Below are 14,752 nucleotides of genomic sequence, written 5' to 3'. Positions count from 1 at the left end.
TTATATAACTCACATGAAATTTCATTGCAATTAAGCAACACGTTATCTAACATTGTCCCAACTCCCCGCAACTTTTCCCTATTTGGGAGTGCCCGCAACAGAATAACAAATGAGTTAAATAATAATTATGTAATTCATCCCTAGCCGGCCGGAGATGACGTAATCTAACTAGACTTTCACCTGTAATGTTAAATAATAATATATGGAGGTAGCCTGCATTTAGAATACATAAATGTGTGGCAATTAGTATTTGCTGGGTTTTTAGAGGCGGCTATTTAATTATTCGTCAAAGACTGGCCAGGATTTTTGCTTCCGGTTAGTTTGTTTGTATATTCGCAACAGCGGAAACTACTGATTTCCATAATTCCAAAATTGACTTGTCAGATCAAGTTGAACCTCAGCATAAATTTTTTTGCCTTAAATAATTACAGCTCAACTTTATGCGAGCCCATTGAATGATAACAAGGATCTTGTTAGCTATATTCTTCCACTTTTGTCACAAGCGTACCAAAATTCGTATATGCTTACCCGTTGAGTTCTTTCATTAAAAGGATGGAGATTCTTTAAATGTAGCATAGATGGGGAGGGGGTCACAAGATACCAACTATATTGAAATGATGCTAAAATTAAAACATCATTTTTTTTATCAATTAAAAGGTAATTAACAATTTTTTTATAAGTCCCAAAGGTATTCTGTTGATCTAATTTAATTATTTTATCAAATTTGCGTCACGTTGACTACCGTCATTTGCAATTATCAGTCGATTATAATTCTTCAAAGGAATGTTTTTACCCGGGCGGTTCTAGTGCAAAAATGACGTAAATTGACTCGCTCTGAAAAAAGTTATTGCAAGAATCTCCAATCTGTTTTTACAAGACTTCTCGTCCTTGTTCACGCGCGAATTATTCGAAATTTTCTAGAATACAAATTCAAATAGTTTTCAAGAAGTAGTTTTTCGAATAGTTCATCTAGTTTTGGACTGGAGTTTGAAAATATGCCTTAAGATGAATCCAATAAATGACAGTTCTTTTGAACAGTTAAACTTGCTTGAGGAATAAGAGAGACAGCTAATTTTTGTAAAAACAATCTATCATTTCCAGCTTCACGTAAGCCTGTCATGCTGGGCTAATTTGGACAACTAGTCGGTGTTTGTGTTATAACCTGAACTGACAACCTTCAAAATATTTCCAGTACTTGTTTATTGATTGGCAGAAGCACTCGACCGAAAACATACAAGGAATGTTTATTTCAAAAGTCGACTTTTTCCAGTCACTTGACAAGAAAACAAAAATCATTCTTGAATTTGCCAGCTTATTGCAGGAGTTTCTAAACACAATCGTCGAAATCCAAAAATGCAAAATTGCTATATATTTTTTTGTTTTTAACGAAATTACTTAAAAGTCGATTTCAAATTAGCTTATTCATTATGGATTTATTACTTTTATTGTGTCATCTTTTTAGTAAGTTGTCGTGTAGTTTTGAAGTTGAAAGCTGAAGTTTGTTTTTATAGAGCAACCCAAAAAGTAGCCAAGCAAGCCAAAACCCGCAACCCCATTTCGACCACTGCTAACCCATCCAGTAACTTCCTTACCAATTCTGGTCACACAATCATGTCTCCTAATCAGACGAAACAGGACAGCGATCACCCCTTCGAAACCAACTTCGGACTGACCTTGACAAAAACACCCCCTTCGGCGCCTCCGGGTTTATTCAGAAATGTAGACCGACGAACATCAACTGCAGGGAAAGTAAGTATTTGAACTATTTTCTGACTCATAAAATCTTTTTGCATCTGTTCTGCACTTCTCTTTTGATTTGTAAGCATTTTGTAAGTCTTGAAAAGTTTACATTTGTCAATGAAATCATTGCATAAAATCTTTTAACTATTATATTGTCTGTCTTGTTTATATTTCGAGTTTTATAATATCTCTTTTTTTCAAATCAGAAGCAGATGAATGATGCCCATTCAGAGAATTTCACACATTTTAAGAGTGATCTAAGAAAAAGTTTGTTCATCGAAGTAGCCGTCACGGAGTTCCTTTTTCTTATTTTAAAACATTTTTAACCTTTATGGCATGATAATTTCGAATACTGCGCTTAGTAAAACTTCTAATTTACAGTTGAAAGTGGCTCTCCGTTTGAGCCCCGAGAACAAGGAGGGAATCGCATCTGCGAACAGCTTTGTCTCGGTGGACGACAGACGCAAACAGATACTCCTCAAGGACCCTAGACCCAACAGCCAAACTACGGAGACCTCAGTCGCTAACACAGTCGCCGCACCTCCCAAAATGTTCGCTTTTGATCACGTGTTCGCCGAAGATGCTGCACAGGTAAAGTTTGAAAAAAAAATGAAAAACTTCTTAAAGTACGGAGCTTTTCGTAGAAAATCAAAAAAAAAATTTGAAAGGACTGAACAAATATTTGAATCAGGGGCGGATTTAGGGGGGGCGTCAGGGATTCGACCCCCTGCCGACCCAAAGGGTCCCCCCTTTGATACTTTTTCAGAAATCCATTTTTGGCCGACCGACCCTAAAATTTTTCTAAAGGTGCCTCTGGCGCCAATATATACTAACTTTGAGAGGGAGCGCGCGCCAAAAAAACGCGATTTTTTTGTCAACATTTTTCAAAAAGTGCCCAAAAACGGCTTTTTTGACTGTTTTTTCAAAACAGTACTTTGGTAGAGCTCGAAAAAAAAAAGAGTCGTCAAAATTTTGGAAAATTTTTTGAAAATCCGCCCCCCCCCCCTCGAGAAAATCCTAGATCCGCCCCTGATTTGAATGGCTTCAGGGGTTTTTCTTCTGAGCAATTAATCTGGAAAAAAATCTGATTTCTAAAAAATTTTCATAGAGCAAGCATATCAAACCAACACAGCAAAGTCAATAAATTATCTATAAACTTCAAAAACTGAAAGAAAACGTGGCAAAACCTTTGCCCTGCCCAAGCGACTTGATATATTAATTTTTTTCAGCTTTCCAAAATATTTTTTTTTAGAAAACAGCCAGATGTGAGACCTGAACACAGCAATTTTTTTATTATTACACATTTCCATTTTATTGGACGTTAATTGTTCAAAATGAGGTCATTGAGTTTCGACCGAGTAATATTAGCTGACAAGTACCCCTCCTTAGCCAATTATGTGGAATAACACTCCTTTATAATCCCATGTTGACCTGTTTTCGATTTCAGGCTGAAATTTGCGCCAGCACCCTTCCGGAAGTGCTCCAGTCAGTAATCAACGGAAATGATGGGTGTGTGTTTGGATTTGGCAACGCAAATTTGGGTAAATTTACATAATTTACGACCTTCTTACCCAATTTATTGCTTAATAAACACATCCTCGGAATACTGAATGAGTCTCGATACAGGATGTATGTAGGTTATATTTACAGAGTTAAATTGGGACTTTATACTGGGACGGTACAGTCATTAAAGAATTGAAAAATGGGAGGGGTGAATTTTCACGGGCTGGGTGGGGACAGGTCTAGTTGCATCTTTTAATTTACCCTGGGGTATTGGAAACACGTGAACACACGTGGCATCTAATTCTATTAGCCCGTCCCCTAAACAGCCCCTTGTATCTGAAAATATCTCAAAATTGATGTATCACTTTCGCGCTAAGTTCGTTCAACTAGCCCGCTAAACCCCTTTAATAGCACAGATTACTGCACGCTTAAAGTCAACAGGTTTTTGAGGCGGGGTCGGCACGCCTTCCTCGAGTTACAGACCATTAACTGGGCTCGACGTTGGTTTAATTTGAAAATCGATTAAGATCTGCATCACTAGCTTATGACCGCCCGAGTAAAAAACGATGATTAGGCCCGGGATTAACTTTCTCAAAACTCCACCCTAAGGCCCGCCTAGTAAAAGCAGCAGGCAATAAATCGATCTCAATCCCAGAAATTGAAAACTCTACTTTTTTCCTTTTTAGTGATCTTGAAACTGTTTTCAAACTTGAAATAAACTTTATTACACAAGTACAATATCTTTTCTCAAGTTTTAGTGGGCTCAATGTTCCATAATTTTTGTCTGTTCTGTTTGCAGGAAAAACTTTCACAATGGTTGGGGAGGACACTTCACTGCAGACGATTGGGGTGGTTCCCTGTGCCATTTCGTGGCTGTTTCGGCTGATAAATGACCAGAAGCAGAAGTCCGGCGCCAAGTTCTCAGTCCGAGTCTCCTCTGTGGAGATCTACGGGAAAGACGAACACGTGAAGGACCTTCTTGCAGACCAAGACACCGGCGGTTAGTTTCGATCATAATCATTGTCACTTTTCTTCCCTTTTATACTTTCATGTAACATTAAATGCTTTGATGTAACATAGAACCTTTTTTAGAAACTTCTAAGACGTATGTGAAAGTTTTAATGTTGGTCGCTTGGAAAAATGTGCGGGTAAAGTAAGAATTGAGACAAAATTTTTCCGATAAAGACTAAAAACAAAAATTAGTATCAGGGAATCATCTCTTTTTTTTCAGTTTTTTGAGAACTCGAAAATTATTGCTTCTCATATTGCCCAAAAACTACTACTAGAGCAACAAAAAACGGACAACTGCTGTGAATTATGCTAACTATTTTTCTTTTTAGGAAGTTTCTTCAGCTCTGCTCATGAGTCGCCGGGCATGCTGCTGCAGCCGAGAGATGCCTCGGGGAACTTCAGTCTTCAGAACCACTCGGAACTCAGAGCAGCATCTGCTGATAAAGCAGCCTTTTACTTGGACGCGGCTTTAGCCGCCAGAACATGCAATATATCCAAAGGTATGCTTATTTTGTTTTGTTTATAGACTGGATTCAGATTCGTACAACTGACCTATTGACTATAGCTTTGATTTGTGGGCTGCGACGTCATATCTGTTCAAAAGATAGTTTAATTTTTGAAAAGTATAAATAATTGTGTTCTCCGAAAATTATTTAAAGAAGAGGGCCATTAATTTGAACTACTTGAATTAGAATCGAGGGTACCTGATTTCCATTCCACATTCCATCAAAATTTCTAATTGACAATGTTGACAAAATCAGCTGAATAACTGATAACGGAATGTCTTTTAATTTAGCCTATCCACGCAATTTAGCATACAATGGTCAGTGTGTGAAAAATATAAGCCACCTTGAAGAAACACAATGTCAGTTTTTATCGAAAATTGATAAGAACTAATTGGTTGTGCCGTTTTCTAATTTTGAAATAAATTTTTTGTTTTCTTTTCAGAATTCACCTCAGATAACGAGTATCAACCTTCGCACATGATATTCACCCTGCATATATATCAATACAGAGTGGACAAAACAAAAAAGACCGGAGGTAAATATAAAATTAAGTCACTCTTTAATTCATCATGAGTCCAATCGTCGCTCAAATTCTAACTTCAACCCACACAATTTTTTGTAAAAGGAAATTTCAATGATTTTGCTTCTAAAACTCTGCAAACATATTGGTCAAATTTTTCTGACAAAAAAATGAATTAGAAAAATTGCAGCGCACTTGAATTTAAAAATTGTTAGAGCTTTTTGATGGACAAGCTTTTGATATGAATTAAAACTCATTTAAACAGAACAATGAGTGTGTTTCAGTTTGTGGTGGACGCAGTCGTCTGCACTTGATAGACCTGGGCAACTGTGAGAGACTAACTTCACTGCCTGGAAGTCCAACAACCCCTGGCTCATTTCTGTCCTACAACGCACTGAGCAATGTACTGTTGGCACTTATGAACGGATCCAGACATGTGCCCCACAGGTATTGATTATAAACATGAGCCAACTGCTTTCTTAAGCCTCGAAAAAGTTTAGAAAACGATTTTTAAATTCGCAAAAGTCAGAAAAAAGCTGCAATTTTTTTTTAAATTGTCGTCAAAGTTTAATGAAAAAAAAACTCGGATCTTACTCGAACAATGAAAAAGTAAGTTTATTTTTCAAAGAGTTTGGAGGCACTTAGCACAGTGGTAAGGCGTTCACTTTGAAATCGTGAGATCGTGTATTGGATCCCATGCCATGGCAATGATAGTGTGTCAGGACAAGCTCTCACTTGACCTCCAGCTTCAGGTCTACCACAACCTGACCAAATTTGGCTGCAATAGTGGTACCACGTGAAAAGTTCTAGACGCAAAAAAAACGACCTTGAGTCGCAAAAAACAGCTTCGCTCAGCAAAATAACACGTCTGGAATGTGGGGAGATAATACAAATGGACTATCCTCGACAGGACTGTTAAGGCCAACTGATAGCTCCTCTGCGATTCGCAGGAACTACAATTATTATTATTATAAAGAGTGTATTTTTGTAGCAAATTTTGTGATTTTTCTAACACTTGTAATTTAGTAATATACGATACGAGACGTGTTTATTGTATTGTAGGGACAGCAAGTTGACTCAGCTGTTGCGTGACATTATGGGTGGGGGCAGTTGCTGTACTGTGATGATAGCACACGTGTCATGTCAGCCTCAGGGCTACGAGGACACTTTAGCCACAGTCCAACTGGCACACAAACTACATCGCACCAAGAAGAGAAAAGCCAAGGCATCATTCGGAGCATCAGGGGTGAGTCCTAAAAACCAATTTCCCAAAATCTCAGTGAAACTCGCGCTAAAAATCTCGCTGCAAAAATCCAAAAAATGTCCAAAAACAAAATTTCAAGGTTGGTTTTTTAAAAAATTTACTGCGGTGCAGAAATTTGGTTGAAATAGGTCCATCCAAATTTTTCAACAGAGCATGAAAAACCACTTTTAACAACTTAGATCTATAATGAATGAGCAAACATTTTCCAAAAGCTCGACTCCCTCGAAAGACCCTCTCCTAGTCATAATTGCAGAGCCGATAATTCTCCTTCAGTTTTTCAATTTGATTTCTTACCAACTTGTGGAACTTAAGTTTTGGACCTGATGTCAAAATAATTTGACAGCTCGAAAGTATGGCATCTTCAAGTATCGACAAACTGTCCATAAGATTCTCAAAAATGTGGCGCATAATGCAGCTGCGTCACGGAGACCTATTAATATGAAATTAATGAAAAATTGACAAACAACAAGTTCCAAAATTTCCATTATAACTCTAAGAGATTTTTTTTCAATTTCACAACTAAAACCGACAGAAATTGTCAATTCTATGTACGCTATTTACAATACTTTCCAGTGTTTCCTTTCCATCTTTTTATTGGCCTCCACAAATCATTTTCAGCTTACATTTTTACTTCACTACTGACATTTTTTATTGTGAAACGTGGATAAAAAATAGTAGAGGGGAGGAGCGTCAGAACGTCTGTCAATATTAGCTCCAGATGCATCAACAAAACGTCGCTTTGCTCTTTTGTCCATCTTCCAAATAGCACCAAAATTGAATCGAAATCTCAATGGCGCGATACAAATTGACGCCATCGTCCACACCATGCAAAAATAATGAATTATTTCTGGAATCTATGAATATTTGATTGAGTTCTAACGAGTGGAAGCTCATCAAAGGAATTTTGAAACGTAGCCGGATTTCGATTTATAGTGGAATTTCAGGCGGCGGAAAACAAATAATGGCAACTTGAAGAATTTCGGAAAAGTTCACATTTTGTGCTTTTGAACTTGATCCACTTGTTTTTTTGTCTTCAAGTTTTACTGAAAGGGCGCTAACTAAAAATGAGAGTTCAAATACTGATGATCTTGATGATGAAAGTTTTTAACCGCGCTTATGTTTTTCTTTGTGCGTACAAAAGCTCGGTTGCCTTTAATTTAGCCAAAATTAGATGCAAGTTGATCTCATGGCCCTAAATATAATTTAGTTTATTATGATGTTTAACTAAACCCTATCATCGGAAACTTTCACATCGGAAGTATTTTCAGCTACGTCACCACAGTTCCGGTGCCGCGTCCTCATCCTCCGAGTACTCGGAGAACTCCAGTTGCGACGAACTCGGCCGACCTCGCCGACGCACTACGACAGGCAACCCAGGGTCGCTCAAGCAGTCCATCCAGGGTACTATGCAGACTGTAAACGAGCAGAGCTACATGAGTTCGGACTACAGTTCGTCAAGTGAGCAGTCGTGCGACACTGTGATTTACAGGGGACCCGATGGAAGGATGTTGAGTGACAACGAACTGACTGACAATGAGCGACCGCCTCAATTTTCGAGGTGTTTTTTCTCATATACTAGGATTATATTGACAGGAAATCAAAACAACCTCTTGCATCATAAACAGTTCAAAATGCAATAAATAATTTCAAACTTTCTCTACATGGCGTCAAAAATTTAATCTGAAGGCTATAAAACGTTGTGTATTGACATTTCAACTCATTAAAGCTTAAGTTATCTCAGAGGAAAATTTATATATATAAAATCAGTGTCGAGATTTGAAACTCGAATTGTTAATCGGAAAATTAAAAAATTCAAACCTCTTTTAATTTTTAGAGTCGTGACCTCAACTAATCCTTCTGCGCTCGAGCGAATTAATCGACCATCTAATATGTTCAAGCCAATAAAAGAATTCTCGGAGGAAAACGACTTGAACAAAAGCGGAGTTGCCAGTCGAACCCATAGTGACTCGGAAGTTTCGACGCGGAATCCATCCTTCAAAATGGCGTCCAAAAACAGATATTCACCCAAGCAATGCTCAACTCCAGCTGAGTCTGACCAGGAGGGCGTTTTTGTCATTTCAAGACCACTGAACGTCGGAGCTCGCAGGTCAAATAGCGTTGGCGAGGACTCAAAATGTGCTTCGATTCCCGAAAACCCTTCAACTGTAACCCCAACAATGAATAATCAGCCCAAATGTGAAAGTAGCGGGTCCATATGCAGTGCATGCAACGTGGCCTATGAGAACTCATTGATGTTCCAAGCCCAATACAATAACAATCAGACGTCTTGCAATTCCGCCAAGTGCAAACATTATAGTACGGCCAGTGACAGCTCTTTCGAAAATCTGCCCGGTATGCTAGGAGTAATGAACAACCAAAATCACTCCACAAGCCCTATTAGAGGTGTTGTTTCCGATACCGAAGTTTTGTATAACGCACCGCGGTCAATTAAAGACGCGGTCGTAAAGCCGAAAACGGGATCCAATCTTAGTTTCATCTCAGAAGAAACTGACCCGGCTGTCCAGAGTCAAACCAGTGCTGGAAATAAACAAACAAGATTTGCCCTCAGTGCAAACAGCTTAGCCCAAAACGCTGTCAAAAATTTGAAACCAGTTTTTGTCAAGGAATCAAAGCCAGCTTCGAAAAAGTCTTTGTCAACTGCCAGTTTTTTCAAGGAGCCTCCAGCAGTTGATGATGTCTGGCAAATACGAACAAGTCCCAAAGATTCCTGCAAGGACTCCTATCCAGTTAGAGTACATTGTGGAATGTCAGATGGTAAACGTATGCAAAGCACAGCTATGCTAGTTGCTCTAGGTCCTCAAGCTAGCAAAATGTGCGTTCAGTGCTCAACTGGCAGAAGCTGCTTTAGAGATCACTCTACTCCTAGAACGCCACAAATTGTTTCGCAATTGAGTGCGTGCAGCAGTGTGGGATCCACGCCTCAGTCTGTAATGCCTAACGTTAACCACGTGACTATTAACACTCCGAAATCTACGCCTTCAAGGAAGACTTCACTTCTTTCAAGGCTCCGAAGAAGTCGAACCCCAGACCAGACGCCAAAAATGAAGAGTAAACGTTTCAGTCGTGATCAAAAAAACTCGAGCCGGTCAAGCCAGCCATCGCCTAGTCGAAAAAGTAAAATTAAGATTCCAGTTTTAGAAAATCTGCAAAACCGAACGCCTGAAAATAGTCCACCGCGAGGCCGAAAAGTTTCAATGCCGAAAGTCAGCATTAGCTCACAAAGCTCTTATGAGAGCAGTAACGAATGCGATTTTTCAGGGTTCCAAACTCACATGCCAAGATACGCTTTCTCGGATTCGGAAGAAATGTTCTGCTCTCAGAAATCCGACAGCAGTAGCATACCGTCTCAAAATGGATACCAACCAATGCAAGGATGCCACAACAGTATACCATCGTCGCATCAATCGTCGTTTGGGGAGATAACTGCGACTAAAACTTATCCCGACTTCAACAGAATAGTAGCCGATATCCAAAGAGACAGTTTGACTGTGCCTCAACTCGCTGGAAATACCCACCAATACGAAACTCTAGATCGAGTGAATAACTCTTCTCAGGCTAATCAATCAATAGCCTATCCTGACAAGCAGGTTTTGATCCAGAAATTTGCCGATGCTCGGGCAAGTAAATGTCACATTGCTACACATCCTTTGTACAGACTTAGTTCGTACACTGCTGATAGTGGTCTGGAAAGCATGAGTGGTGGAGGAGCTACGGGATCCCCGCGATGTCACCCGGATGTCATCGAGAGTCACTGTCCTCCCACTGGTCCATGCGGCCATCAGCACCGATCCAGGTGCCAATATGTTGCATCATGTTCCTGTCATAGTCAAAATTTAACACCTCAAAGTTCGGCCTCATACGAGACCACGCCAAACGAAGAACGAATGCTTTATCCAATCAGCTCTCAGCTGAGCAATATTAACAGTATCGAGACCTCCAAAACTAGTGACTTGAACTCTGTGCCTTGCTCGCCCTTTACATGTTCTAAAGATCTGAAAGGTCGACCTAAAAGGTCAAAGTCAGCCGACCGAAAATCCAGCGGCCGGAAATCAATTTTCGCCAGCATGTTCAGCCTCCGAAGTCGTAAAAGCAAAGCCGAAGCCAGTTCTGCTAGCCAATCATCTAGTTGCAAACGCGGTAATATTTTATCCGACAGCGCTCCTTCAGAGCGGAGAATTTCGATAATCAACCAGACACCTCAGATTAAACCGACGGCCGTGGTAGCGCGGGTTCCACCAGTGCAGAGACTTCAGCCCCCTGTCGTGTCCCCGGGTAGCGGAATCACAGTCACTACGGACTCAGACAGTGGAATTGAGTTGAACTCGAATGGACAACGGAGACACCAACGACAATGTCACGGAAACTCAGCTGAGGCTATGTGCAATTCAATACCTACAGTGTAAGTGTATCAATTATCTATTAGCGTTTTTGACAAAAGTTTCAAAAGAGATGCTACAGAATTTTTGTCAGCTTTTAATAAAATATTCATAAATCAAGCCTTAAATCAGTGATGAGGCATTTGTATTTATGCTGTTGCGAAAAATATTAAAATTATTTCTGCAAAAAAAATGAAACTAAAAATATTGAAAAAATGTGGTTTCAGAACTCCTCGATGCTGCAATGAAGCTGCAATAATGCCGAACTCGTCCTCCGATTGTTCACAAAATGGTCAAGTGAATCGCCGACCAGTTTCGAGTTCGGGGTCAGGCTCCAGGGGCAGACACACGCAGAGAGAACCCTGCTCAAATCCGGAGAGATGTAGAAATATCAAGAAGAAGCTGCTCTATGGTAGTTATTTTACACTAACAGATGAATAATATTTGAATTATCCAAGTTATGACCTATCCTATCAAAAGATCCCTTGAACGCCTTTCAGCATGGAGTATTAAAACATTACAGAAAACTTTCCCTATGTAGGTGTGGAAATCTCCTGAAAGTGACCTTTAAACTAAAAACTGGGCGCTAACTTTTGGCCTTTTTCGCTGTGCTTTTATTGCACTTTGCAACAGCGCCCCTTAATACTTATGGGCGTAATTTGCAACAGGCGTTGAAATAAATTGGGATGCTGTTAATGAAAAACCCACTCCCTCCTAATAACAAAAACTCTTCCCTTTATGATTATTTGTTAGTGATAGTGACGGTAGTTATGAGTAGTAATAATAGTGCAAGAGCAGTAGTACTAACCAGGCGTTTATTAAATGGGTGTGTCTCCTTGTAAACAGGTCCTTCGGTTGAGATCCACAACGCGGCAATCTCCGGAACGACGATCCAGACCTGTGCCAAATGCAATAACCTCAAAGAGTACTGGGTGGATAGTCCCTGCGAGCAAGAACCAACCAGACCAGCCCCTGCTTTCATCCCAGAGGTTAATATATACAACACCCAACCTTTTTCAATCGCCCTCCCCTCCCCTCCCCTCCCCCGCCCTTCCATCAGATACGGCTGTAAATGGGCTCTCGATTTTTCCTCATTAATATTCCAATTCTTATCACTTTCAAAGGCGATTATTAGCACTTGTATTCAAGTCTTTATCTTGAATGTTTTTTGAGTTCTGCGATAAACACTTTAATTTCTAAAATAAGGTCGGGTTATTTAGCGTTTTTCTATGATAAAGTTGATGATTTAGGTTGCAACATTATAATTTGAAGTTGAAAAAATCTTTTTCTAAAATTTTCCAATAAAATAAAACTCTTAGAAGTTGATACGGGTCGCTCAAAAACAACACTGAAGAAATACTTCATTCTCATGCTATTGAAAATTTTGTAGGATAAATCTGATGTCCAAACTGATGTTTATAATTAGGAGGAGGTGGACTTGATTCTTGAAAAGTTGGGTCCAAACCAGGTATTTCTACTCGTAAAATATCACGTGTCACGTGACACTTACTCTGACTGAACAATCTATCAGCTTCAGAATCTTAATGCTCATCTGATATTATCTTAATTCACATCATGGAGCAAAATATATTTCTGTCTGTGACCTGCTTTCAACTATTTAAAAAATCACGTAACTCCTGATTAACATTCATCGCTGAATTTTCCTCAACTGAAAAACTCTCTTTGTACTACCCTGACTCTAATTATTAATTTTCATCTACTGACCAACGAATACTTCGATGCAGTTTCATTTCGAACTTTGACAAATGTTCATAACTCGAGGGGGAATATTTTGGTGGGAAAGTATAAACGATGAAATATTTTTTAGATGAGCCAGGATGTAACTGCCACAGAATTCGACATCAGTACAGCTTACACGCACAACAGTCAGCGGGAATCGATCGCCGGCCGAGGAACCCCCGAAAGCACCTCGGACACACCACCGGTAGCCCTTCCAGACCCAAACCTGCACCAAAGTCTGGACAAAACATCTGGAACTACGACATCTGGGATCATCAAAGAGACATCAGCAACCGGTGTCAGCAGCAGAACAAGCGTGCAACCGGAACACAACGTCGCACACGGGGACTCACGTGTGCGTTGCCGTCCTTCATGTCCGTCGCCTCAATTGCCACCCCCGGATATCCATGCATGTGTCCACAATTGTCAAGGTCGAAATCAGTTCACGTCGGACACAAAGGACAAGGCTGGACAAGGGTGCGACAACAACGCGACTCAACATGATCTTGCCTCTGACTGTAACAGTTTCGAAAGAAAAGCTGGACAAAATTGTGACAACGACGACAAAATTTATTTTGAAAGAGAGCAATTCAAACGTGAGTCACAAGAAACTTTTGTTGAACATGAATTTTTTTTGAAAATAGAAAAAAATTGAGGCAAAATCAATAAATTGATTCAAAAATTTACGATGAGATTGTATTACTAAGAAAACATCAAATTTCAATACTTTCAAAACGATAGACTTAATACAGTTTTTTCTTTCAGATGATAACCCGAGGCTAGCCGACGTTGATTTGTTGCAGTTTGATTGGCCAGTTCCGAAGAATACGAGACGACTGGGATCGGCTGTATAATGATAAAAACTTTGCTTCAATAAACAAAACTCAATATATTTTACTTCTCTTCGCAACTTTTAGTTGAGCACAATAATTGAATTCAATTTTTCTATTTAAAGTCCCGTGTCTGTACAAAACAATCCTATACAAAACAGTCCGGAAAAGTATGAAAATGCCAACAGAGGGTAGGACTTAATACAAAATTTAGAGCTGGTTATCGCCGCAAAGCGGCGACGCGTGCACAGCACGCCCACCGGCGACCTTAAACCGGACTGTTTTGTATCGGATTGGTTTGCATGTGCACCTTAAATTCAAATGTATAAGATTAATGAACGTAGTGAAGACTCTTATATAGGTCTTGTTTTTTTTGTTTTTTTTTCTTTTTTTCAGGAAAAAGTTTTAAAAAGCTCCAATAACTAGAGATGGGCATCATACATATTTAATATGAAAATTTTAATACGAAAAATATGTCAACCTTTTTTTTTGGTTTTTTGACCAATTTGTTTTTTTTGCGCTCTCCCCTTCAAAATTAGTATATAGATGATATAGATGACTCTTTAATAACAATTTTAGCTTTGGTCGTCAAAAATTGAAGTCATAAAACAAATTTTATGATGCTGTCATCAGAAAATCAGGCAATTATTTTACTGACCAGAAAAGTATAGGGACTGTTACGCATACATTCGAGTTTGATAAATATTGAAAACATTTGCATAAGAAAGTGAAAAATTTCTTGCTCTTCAAATAATAGTTTTGAGACAATAAATGATTTTTTTTTATTATAATTGGAGATAAAATGCAGTGAATTGTTGCGAGACTTGATTTTATCTCATTTTTCATCGAGACATCGTATTTAACTTAAATGGCACGACAGCATCCAAATATCGCAGAGAACTATCAACAGTCTGCCAATCATTTTTCATCAAATTTTGAAAACAAATTATTGGCTCGGTTTCCCCCTTTGTAACTCTTAACCCCATACCACAAAAACATTTTAGCCTCATACAATCTCTACTTTTTTTGATGCTTTAGCAATTAAACATCACTACAGTTTAAAACCATTTCTATAATTTAAAACCATCTTACTTCAAAAGGAAAAATAATCTAATTTCAGAGGGGAATTTGCGCAATTTTTGAAGAGAAATGGCCGTGTCAGTAATTTGGATTGCTTAAACGATTTGAGCCACAAAGAAAAAATCGTTCAATAAACTTCAACAGGCCTGCAAAAGTTTAGA

At 39.0% G+C, this 14,752-nt stretch overlaps 1 protein-coding gene across 8 annotated transcripts in view; it reads left to right on the top strand.

Moving 5' to 3' along the window:
* Positions 1 to 13,635, top strand: part of LOC134842901 (uncharacterized) — a 70,111-nt gene extending 56,476 nt beyond the window's left edge. For 7 of the 8 annotated variants that reach the window (XM_063859417.1, XM_063859422.1, XM_063859420.1 and 4 more), the window contains 15 exons: positions 1,512 to 1,749; positions 2,122 to 2,331; positions 3,188 to 3,281; positions 4,043 to 4,243; positions 4,584 to 4,754; positions 5,203 to 5,295; positions 5,565 to 5,727; positions 6,343 to 6,526; positions 7,813 to 8,102; positions 8,379 to 10,964; positions 11,169 to 11,353; positions 11,788 to 11,930; positions 12,368 to 12,409; positions 12,770 to 13,277; positions 13,447 to 13,635. In XM_063859417.1, the coding sequence (XP_063715487.1) occupies positions 1,512 to 1,749; positions 2,122 to 2,331; positions 3,188 to 3,281; positions 4,043 to 4,243; positions 4,584 to 4,754; positions 5,203 to 5,295; positions 5,565 to 5,727; positions 6,343 to 6,526; positions 7,813 to 8,102; positions 8,379 to 10,964; positions 11,169 to 11,353; positions 11,788 to 11,930; positions 12,368 to 12,409; positions 12,770 to 13,277; positions 13,447 to 13,535 (5,197 nt within the window). In that variant the 3' untranslated portion in view covers positions 13,536 to 13,635. The remainder of the gene's footprint in view (positions 1 to 1,511; positions 1,750 to 2,121; positions 2,332 to 3,187; positions 3,282 to 4,042; positions 4,244 to 4,583; positions 4,755 to 5,202; positions 5,296 to 5,564; positions 5,728 to 6,342; positions 6,527 to 7,812; positions 8,103 to 8,378; positions 10,965 to 11,168; positions 11,354 to 11,787; positions 11,931 to 12,367; positions 12,410 to 12,769; positions 13,278 to 13,446) is intronic. The other variant, XM_063859418.1, reaches the window with a different exon arrangement.
* Positions 13,636 to 14,752: the final 1,117 nt, after the last annotated feature.

This window comes from Symsagittifera roscoffensis, chromosome 3, assembly GCF_963678635.1.
Source record: "Symsagittifera roscoffensis chromosome 3, txSymRosc1.1, whole genome shotgun sequence".
NCBI lineage: Eukaryota > Metazoa > Xenacoelomorpha > Acoela > Convolutidae > Symsagittifera > Symsagittifera roscoffensis.
This window is presented reverse-complemented; position numbering and strand designations above follow the sequence as displayed.